We start from the raw sequence: 9,625 nt of genomic DNA, 5'->3' as shown, positions 1-9,625 counted from the left end.
GCCCGGACAGCCGTTGGCTGTCCGGGCATGTTGGGATTTGTAGTTTTGCAACAGCTGGAGGCTCACTGGTTGGGAAACACTGCATTAGATGGTCATTTGGACCCACTTATATTTATGTTATTTTTATGGGCAGCTTTAGTCCCCATCCTGTCTTTAATTTAAAATTTTTGAACTCCGTAGGGAATGGAGCCATGCTGGGGGGAATGGGTGGGTCATCAATGCCAAGTCATTTGCCTTAATCTATCTACAGAATGAGAAGATATACAGGGCATATTGGTCATAACCCACCCTTAAATCAGCTACTGGCATTTTATCTGTGCCAACAGCGATCTGGAGATAACATGTGAAATGTGCGCGGTATAGATGTAGACACAGCTGGCAGGACAAGTCTCAGCACAGTCTGGTTGGCTGAACTGAGGAAAAGTCACTACGGTATACCTCAACATCTGATACCATGTCTGTGGGCACTGGTTCTCTTCCATTGTCTCAGAATCAGGACTTTCCTTTGATACGAGGTATATAGACGACATAATTTGATCCCACCATGGAATGTAGCGAATGCCTGTGGTATATTGGGCAAAAACAGCCAAAAAGAAGCTAAAAAAAAAATTGTGTAGCACAATTTCCTAATTTGGTAGATCATTTGTGGGTGCCAGTGATGAGACCCTCATTGTCAATGATAGTATTATATGGCGCCTATTGATATAGACTACAAGGGTCTTGGAGCAGGGGAGCAACTTTCCATTAAGTATAAGAGAGGGGGTACAGAATAGGAACCCCCCCCCCTACCCTTTATACAATAGGACACATAGTGGATCATGTGTTAGGGGGTTCCGATGGGCATTATAAATCTAAACAAAATCATAAGACAGCTATGTAATGCTTGGATTCTAGTGGTTCTCTGCTTTGTTATTATTCATGAAGGACCAGGTAGTAGGTCATGTACAAAAGGCAATATTCGTAATGGACAACTCCTAGCTGAACTGACGAAAAGTCACTACGGTATACCTCAACAACTGATACCATGTCTGTGGGCACTGGTTCTCATCCATTGTCTCAGAATCAGGACTTTCCTTTGATACGAGGTATATAGACGACATGATTTGATCCCACCACGGAATGTAACGAATGCCGTTGGTATATTGGGCAAAAACAGCCAAAAAGAAGCCAAAAAAACCAAACAAAATACTGTGTAGCACAATATCTTAAATGGGTAGATCAATTGGGGGTGCCAGTGATGAGACCCTCATTGTCAATGATAGTATTATATGGCGCCTATTGACATAGACTACAAGGGTCTTGGAGCAGGAGAGCAACTTTCCATTAAGTATAAGAGAGGGGGTACAGAATAGGAACCCCCCCCCCTACCCTTTATACGATAGGACACATAGTGGATCATGTGTTAGGGGGTTCCGATGGGCATTATAAATCTAAACAAAATCATAAAACAGCTATGTAATGCTTGGATACTAGTGGTTCTCTGCTTTGCTATTATTCACGAAGGACCTGGTAGTAGGTCATGTACAAAAGGAAATATTTATAATGTACAACTCCTATCTGAATTTTTTAGACCAGTGTTTCCCAACTAATGTGCCTCCAGCTGTTGCAAAACTCCAACTCCCAGCATGCCCGGACAGCCGTTGGCTGTCCGGGCATGCTGGGAGTTGGAGTTTTGCAACAGCTGGAGGCAAATTAGTTGGGAAACACTGCACTAGGTGGACAGTAGACCTCAGTTCTTGGGATCGGTGAGGGTCTCAGTAGTCAGACCCCCATGGATGAGTTGGCACCCTAGGCTGTTGTTTCTCAACCTTCTCCAGCCAAGTACAGTTGTATTAGGTGAAAGCTTTGCAGTAATGGTCGGGTTATATGTAGACAGTCCCTTTGTGTGCTCGAAGACTGAACCACTTGTGATTTGCCGTGAACATAAATCAATGCAGCCAATGAGACCGGGGAGGGAACATGGTGTGCACAAGCTCATCCCAATGCTTTTTAGGCATCAATGCTGATATAGAATGTAAGGGGGGGTGTCTCCGGGACTGTATACAGGGAGCCCTCCATGAGCTTTCCAAGACAGGTTGACACCACATGTATCATAAAAACTCAACTATACATGTTAATGTTAATTCCAATGTGTTTCCATGGTAACAGACTACAAACAAACTCTGTGTGTAGTCAGATTCTGCAGTCATGTGTTACTCCGCTGCAGCTTCCTCTTCTTGATAGCCTACGGGCCACAGAAGGTGAAGCAGATGGACAGAGGTGAAGGCTTCTATACCTACTGGGGCATAGTCGGCCAAAGCTGCTAATTTCGGAGGGAACGGCTAAATGACGAATATGTATGTGGGCCTCCCAAAGTTATCTGTTGGTGGCGATAAAGATCGGACATGTTAAAGGGGTACATTTTTTTTTAAATCAACTGGTGCCAGAAAGTTACACAGATTTGTAATTTACTTCTATTAAAAAAATCTTTATCCTTTCAGTACATATTAGCTGCTATATACTACAGAGAAAGTTCTGTTCTTTTTGGATTTCTTTTTTTTTTTATGTCTCTGCTGACACCTCTGTCCATATCAGGAACTGTTCAGAACAGGAGGAAATCCCCATAGTAAACTTATGCTGCTCTGGACAGTTCCTGATACAGACAGAGGTGTCAGTAGAGAGCACTGTGGACAGAAAAACGAAAGAGCCCCAAAAACAAAAGAACTTTCTCTCTAATATACAGCCGCTAATATGTACTGGAAGGATAAAGTTTTTTTTAAATAAAAGTAATTTACAAATCTGTTTAACTTTCTGGCACCAGTTGATTAAAAAAAATATAAAATGTTTTCCACCGGAGTACCCCTTTAAGTCTCAACTGCCCGATCCTTTTTTATCCCCAAGGTGGTAAACCACCACCAGAGGAGACTGGCAGCTGTGTACCCCTCCTCCCCCATTCAAAGCTCACCAATGTGTGGCCATATAGAGCGCTTATGGCTATGGATGAATAGTGGAGATAGCGGACGCTTGGCCAAGAAGCTATTGCAGGTGTACGGGCATCTTAAAGGGTTACTCCGCCTCTCGACATCTTATCCCCTATCCAAAGGACCCCTGACAGTCCCTCAGCGTCGGGACCCCCGCGATCAGACGTCTTATCCCCTATCCTTTGACCGAGTACCCCTTTAACACCTGACTGCGAGGTCAGACTACACAAGGGTTTGTTTGTAGTCTGTTACCATGGAGACACATAGGCCGTGGATACATGACATGGTTGAAACGTTTTACTTATGTCTTGTCTTCTCTTTCACAGCGCTGCAAAGACCGACTAAACTCTTTGGCCATCTCTGTCATGAACCAGTGGCCGGGTATCAAGCTGCGAGTGACCGAAGGCTGGGACGAGGATGGTCATCATTCCGATGAATCCTTACATTATGAGGGCCGAGCGGTGGACATCACCACCTCGGACAGGGATCGCAACAAATACGGGATGCTGGCCCGGCTGGCGGTGGAGGCGGGGTTTGACTGGGTGTATTATGAATCCAAGGCGCATATCCACTGCTCTGTGAAGTCAGGTAAGAACATTGCTTTATATGCGATTTTCTATATATATAACTAGATATATATATATACAGTACAGACCATAAGTTTGGATACACCTTCTCATTCAGAGTTTTCTTTATTTTCATGACTATGAATATTGTAGATTCACATTGAAGGCATCAAAACTATGAACGTAACAAAAAAGTGTGAAAATCTGTCCTATTCTAGGTTCTTCCTTTTGCTTTGATTACTGCTAGAGATGAGCAAACTTACAGTAAATTCGATTTGTCACGAACTTCTCGGCTCAGCAGTTGATGGCATTTCCTGCATAAATTAGTTCAGCTTTCAGGTGCTCCCGTGGGCTGGAAAAGGTGGATACAGTCCTAGGAGACTCTTTCCTATGACTGTATCCACCTTTTCCAGACCACCGGAGCACCGGAAAGCTGAACTAATTTACGCAGGATAAGTCATCAACTGCCGAGCCGAGAAGTTTGTGACGAATCGTATTTACTGTACGTTCGCTCATCTCTAATTACTGCTTTGCACACTCATTCTCTTGATGAGCTTCAAGAGGTAGTCACCTGAAATGGTCTTCCACCAGCCCTGAAGGAGTTCCCAGAGATGCTTAGCACTTGTTGGCCCTTTTTGCCTTCACTCTGCGGTCCAGCTCACCCCAAACCATCTCGATTGGGTTCAGGTCCGGTGACTGTGGGGGTCAGGTCATCTGGGGCAGCACCCCATCCCTCTCCTTCTTGGTCAAATAGCCCTTACACAGCCTGGAGGTGTTTGGGGTCATTGGGGGAGATTTATCAAAACCTGTGCGGAGGAAGAGTGGTGCAGTTGCCCATAGCAACCAATCAGATTGCTTCTTTCATTTTCCACAGGCCTCTAAAGAGGCCTGTGGAAAATGAAAGAAGCAATCTGATTGGTTGCTATGGGCAACTGCCCCACTCTTCCTCTGCACAGGTTTTGATCAATCTCCCCCATTGTTCTGTTGAAAAATAAATGATGGTCCAACTAAATGCAAACCGGACGGAATAGCAGCCGCTGCCAGATGCTGTGGTAGCCATGCCGGGTCAGTATGCCTTCAATTTTGAATAAATCCCCAACAGTGTCACCAGCAAAGCATCCCCCCCCCCCCCACACACACACACACACCATCACACCTCCTCCTCCACACCAGCACCCCCTGTGAAGTGAAGACTAGAGATGAGCGAACTTACAGTAAATTCAATTCGTCACGAACTTCTCGGCTCGGCAGTTGATGACTCTTTCCTAGGACTGTATCCACCTTTTCCAGCCCACTGGAGCACCTGAAGGCTGAACTAACTTACGCAGGAAAAGCCATCAACTGCCGAGCCGAGAAGTTCGTGACGAATCGAATTTACTGTAAGAAGTTCGCTCATCTCTAGTGAAGACCATTTCAGGTGACTACCTCTTGAATCTCAACATGAGAATGCCAAGAGTGTGCAAAGCAGTAATCAAAGCAAAAGGTGTCTAGAACCTAGAATATGACAGATTTTCACACCTTTTTGTTATGTATATAATCCCACATGTGATCATTCATAGTTTTGATGCCTTCAGTGTGAATCTACAATATTCATAATCAGGAAAATAAAGAAAACTCTGAATGAGAAGGTGTCCAAACTTTTGGTCTGTACTGTACGTCTTCACTGTTCTTCAATGTGTCCATCTTATGGATCCCTGCATGTTGTGCCTCTTAGTGTCATTGTTAAATGTTGTGTCTCTGTGCCGACAACATGAGTGCGATGGGGCAATTGATCGGAGGGGCCCATGTTCTGTAGAGCAGTGTTTTCCAAATAGTGTGTCTCCAGCTGTTGCAATAGTGTGTCTCCAGCTGTTGCAAGACTACAACTTCTGGCATGCTGGCAAGTTGTAGTTTTGCAACAGCTGGGGGCACACTGCTTGGGAAACACTGACTCTCATAATATTATAACAATATTATATTATTATTATTATTATTAATAACAGTAATAATAATAATAATAATAATAATAATAATAATAAAAATCATAATAGTATTAGGGGGAATTGGATCAGTTAGTTGAATTTCAATTAACTTTTTTTTAACTACAATGGTTGTTTTTAGAGATGAGCGAACTTACAGCAAATTCGATTCGTCGCGAACTTCTCGGCTCGGCAGTTGCTGACTTTTCCTGCGTAAATTAGTTCAGCCTTCAGGTGCTCCGGTGGGCTGGAAAAGGTGGATACAGTCCTAGGAAAGAGTCTCCTAGGACTGTATCCACCTTTTCCAGCCCACGGGAGCACCGGAAAGCTGAACTAATTTATGCAGGAAAAGACATCAACTGCCGAGCCGAGAAGTTCGTGACGAATCGAATTTACTGTAAGTTCGCTCATCTCTAGTTGTTTTATATTGTTATTTCTGCAGTAATTACTTTGGTCCCTTGATATTTATAGTGTTACAATCAGATTTCTCTGTTCTGTTTATCCATCTGTGCAACAATGTATCTCCTCTATATCCTATATATGTGAATGCATGTCTGGGTGCCTTTTTTTGTGAATGAGCAGCGCAGTGCATGATGGGATTACCCGTCAGATTACCTGCCTCATGCAGATGCATGCCACCATTTTGCAGAATCTGGGGCCTGGCATCTCAATTTTGGATAGTAAAGGATAGGTCTACCTTCACCGGATGGTGCAACAAAGACACGGCGGTAAGGACAACCATTATGAGTAGGATCTGTGGTACCTATGTCCTTGGTGGGGACAGACTTGACCAGCCACTTTGATTGAGACCTAAGTAACCAAAAAAATCGAATAAAAAGAGTCTCACCGAGGCTTCTGGGAATTAAGTTTATATTGTAGGTCAAGAAAATAGTATATATCTCTATATACATAATATTTGGGTAAAAAGCAAATGTAAACAATTTATCCTGTCCGTCAAATCAATTTTCACCACATTTCTTTGTCAGGAATTTTAAGTGAGGAGACATCTCCTGTTCTCGGCCCTAATGTATCGACGAGAAGGGCCACAAAGAGAGAATTTTTATTTCTCTTGTGGACCTGAATGGATGAAAATTACATATACAGTGATCCCTCAACTTACAATGGCCTCAACATACAATAGTTTCAACATACAATGGTCTTTTCTGGACCATTGTAACTTGAAACCAAACTCAACATACAATGCTATGGAATCTGCGAAACTTGTCAATGGCTGGAAGAACCGACCAATCAGAATGGACATTTCATTGGTAAAACCACTGTATTCCTAAAGTGCACGCACTGACTGGTGTCTGGTAGCGCCCTTTACAGTGCAGGGAGGTATTACATGTTCTGTACTCTTTACCTGTATTACTGAAGTGTATGCACTGACTGGTGTCTGGTAGCTCCCCCTACATTACAGGGAGGTATTACATGTTCTGTACTCTTTACCTGTATTACTGAAGTGTATGCACTGACTGGTGTCTGGTAGCACCCCCTACAGTACAGGGAGGTATTACATGTTCTGTACTCTTTACCTGTATTACTGAAGTGTATGCACTGACTGGTGTCTGGTAGCGCCCCCTACAGTACAGAGAGGTATTACATGTTCTGTACTCTTTACCTGTATTACTGAAGTGTATATACTGACTGTCTGGTAGTGCCCCCTACAGTACAGGGAGGTATTACATATTCTGTACTCTTTACCTGTATTACTGAAGTGTATGCACTGACTGGTGTCTGGTAGCACCCCCTACAGTACAGGGAGGTATTACATGTTCTGTACTCTTTACCTGTATTACTGAAGTGTATGCACTGACTGGTGTCTGGTAGTGCCCCCTACAGTACAGAGAGGTATTACATGTTCTGTACACTTTACCTGTATTACTGAAGTGTATGCACTGACTGGTGTCTGGTAGTACCCCCTACAGTACAGGGAGGTATTACATGTTCTGTACTCTTTACCTGTATTACTGAAGTGTATGCACTAACTGTCTGGTAGTGCCCCCTACAGTACAGGGAGGTATTTCATGTTCTGTACTCTTTACCTGTATTACTGAAGTGTAGGCACTGACTGGTGTCTGGTAGCACCCCCTACAGTACAGGGAGGTATTACATGTTCTGTACTACTCTTTACCTGTATTACTGAAGTATATGCACTGACTGGTGTCTGGTAGCACCCCCTACAGTACAGGGAGGTATTACATGTTCTGTACTACTCTTTACCTGTATTACTGAAGTGTATGCACTGACTGGTGTCTGGTAGTGCCCCCTACAGTACAGGGAGGTATTACATGTTCTGTACTCTTTACCTGTATTACTAAAGTGTATGCACTGACTGGTGTCTGGTAGCGCCCCCTACAGTACAGGGAGGTATTTCATGTTCTGTACTCTTTACCTGTATTACTGAAGTGTATGCACTGACTGGTGTCTGGTAGCGCCCCCTACAGTACAGGGAGGTATTACATGTTCTGTACTCTTTACCTGTATTACTGAAGTGTATGCACTGACTGGTGTCTAGTAGCGCCCCCTACAGTACAGGGAGGTATTACATGTTCTGTACTCTTTACCTGTATCAGGGTTAGCTGCTCCTTTGGATATCAGGTGAGGGCGGCTCCATGTTACTTTTTATTTTTCTTAGGACATTGCGTGTTCTTTAAAGGGCCCTGAAGAAGCTTCTGTCCTCTACATAGACCAGTGTTTCCCAAAGAGGGTGCCTCCAGCTGTTGCAAAACTACAACTCCCAGCTGTCCGGGCATGCTGGGAGTTGTAGTTTTGCAACAGCTGGAGGCACCCTGGTTGGGAAACACTGACATAGACAGTGATTTACAGCTCCCAGCAGATCTTTATTACTTGTATGTGTAAGGATTTGCTTTATCTGTATTAGTTTTCCTCTTATTTATCTTTAATCCTCACCTTTTCTTATTTTTGGATGACATTTTGGGGCTTCAGAACCAATTACCAGGTTTCCATAGAGTTCTGGTCTCAACATACGATGGTTTCAACTTACAATGGTCGTCCTGGGACCAATTAATATTGTAACTTGAGGGACCACTGTATAGCTCACTGATTGTAATAGAAACTGTGTAATACTTTCTTTCTCCTGCAGTGGCGCTGCAGGTTATCTCAGCGATCACTGTTGATCCTACTAGTAGGATTGATTTTAATAGGAACTGTGTAATACTTCATTTCTCCTGCGGTGGCGCTCCAGGTAATTACAGAGATCACTGTAGATCCTACTAATGGAATTTATTTTTTATAGAATCAGTGTAATACTTCATTTCTCCTGTGGCGGCGCTGCAGGTTATCCCAGAGATCACTGTAGGTCCTACTAGTCAGATTGATTTTATTAGGAACTGTGTAATACTTCATTTCTCCTGCAGAGGCGCTGCAGGTTATCCCAGAGATCACTGTAGGTCCTACTAGTCAGATTGATTTTATTAGGAACTGTGTAATACTTCATTTATCCTGCGGTGGCGCTGCAGGTTATTCAACAGATCACAGGCGATCACTGTTGATCCTACTAGTAGGATTGATATTAATGGAAAGTGTGTAATATATCATTTCTCCTGCGGTGGCGCTGCATGTTATCCCAGAGATCACTGTAGATCCTACTAGTGGGATTGATTTTAATAGGAACTGTGTAATACTTCATTGCTCCTGCGGTGGCGCTGCAGGTTATACCAGAGATCACTATAGATTCTACCAGTTGGATTGATTTTGATAGAAACTGTGTAATACTTCATTTATCCTGCGGTGGCGCTGCAGGTTATTCTACAGATCATAATCGATCACTGTTGATCCTACTAGTGGGATTGATTTTTAATAGGAACAGTGTAATACTTCATTTCTCCTGTGGTGGCGCTGCAGGTTATCCAACAGATCACAGGCGATCACTGTTGATCTTACTAGTGGTACTGATTTTTATAGGAACTGTGTAATACTTCATTTATCCTGCGGTGGCGCTGCAGTTTAGCTCACAGATCACAGGCGATCACTGTTGATCCTAAAGGTAGGACACTGCAGAATCTGCTTTCCATTGAAGGGTCCAAGGACAGGAGAAAACAAATTGATTGGTGGGGGTCTGATCTCTAGGACCCCCTGACCCTGATCACAAGCCCGTTCACTCCGTATGGGACTTCTG

General features: G+C 43.5%; 1 protein-coding gene across 1 annotated transcript in view; it reads left to right on the top strand.

Annotated features, from left to right (window-relative positions):
* Nucleotides 1–3,238: 3,238 nt before the first annotated feature.
* The window catches only part of LOC130285262 (uncharacterized), a 19,317-nt gene continuing 12,930 nt past the window's right edge, over nucleotides 3,239–9,625 (top strand). Inside the window, exon 1 of the mRNA XM_056536613.1 lies at nucleotides 3,239–3,548. Coding sequence (XP_056392588.1) covers nucleotides 3,239–3,548 — 310 coding nt within the window. The remainder of the gene's footprint in view (nucleotides 3,549–9,625) is intronic.

Source organism: Hyla sarda, chromosome 8 (genome assembly GCF_029499605.1).
Source record: "Hyla sarda isolate aHylSar1 chromosome 8, aHylSar1.hap1, whole genome shotgun sequence".
NCBI lineage: Eukaryota > Metazoa > Chordata > Amphibia > Anura > Hylidae > Hyla > Hyla sarda.
The sequence above is the reverse complement of the archived record's forward strand: the minus strand, read 5'-3'. Positions and strand labels throughout refer to the sequence as shown.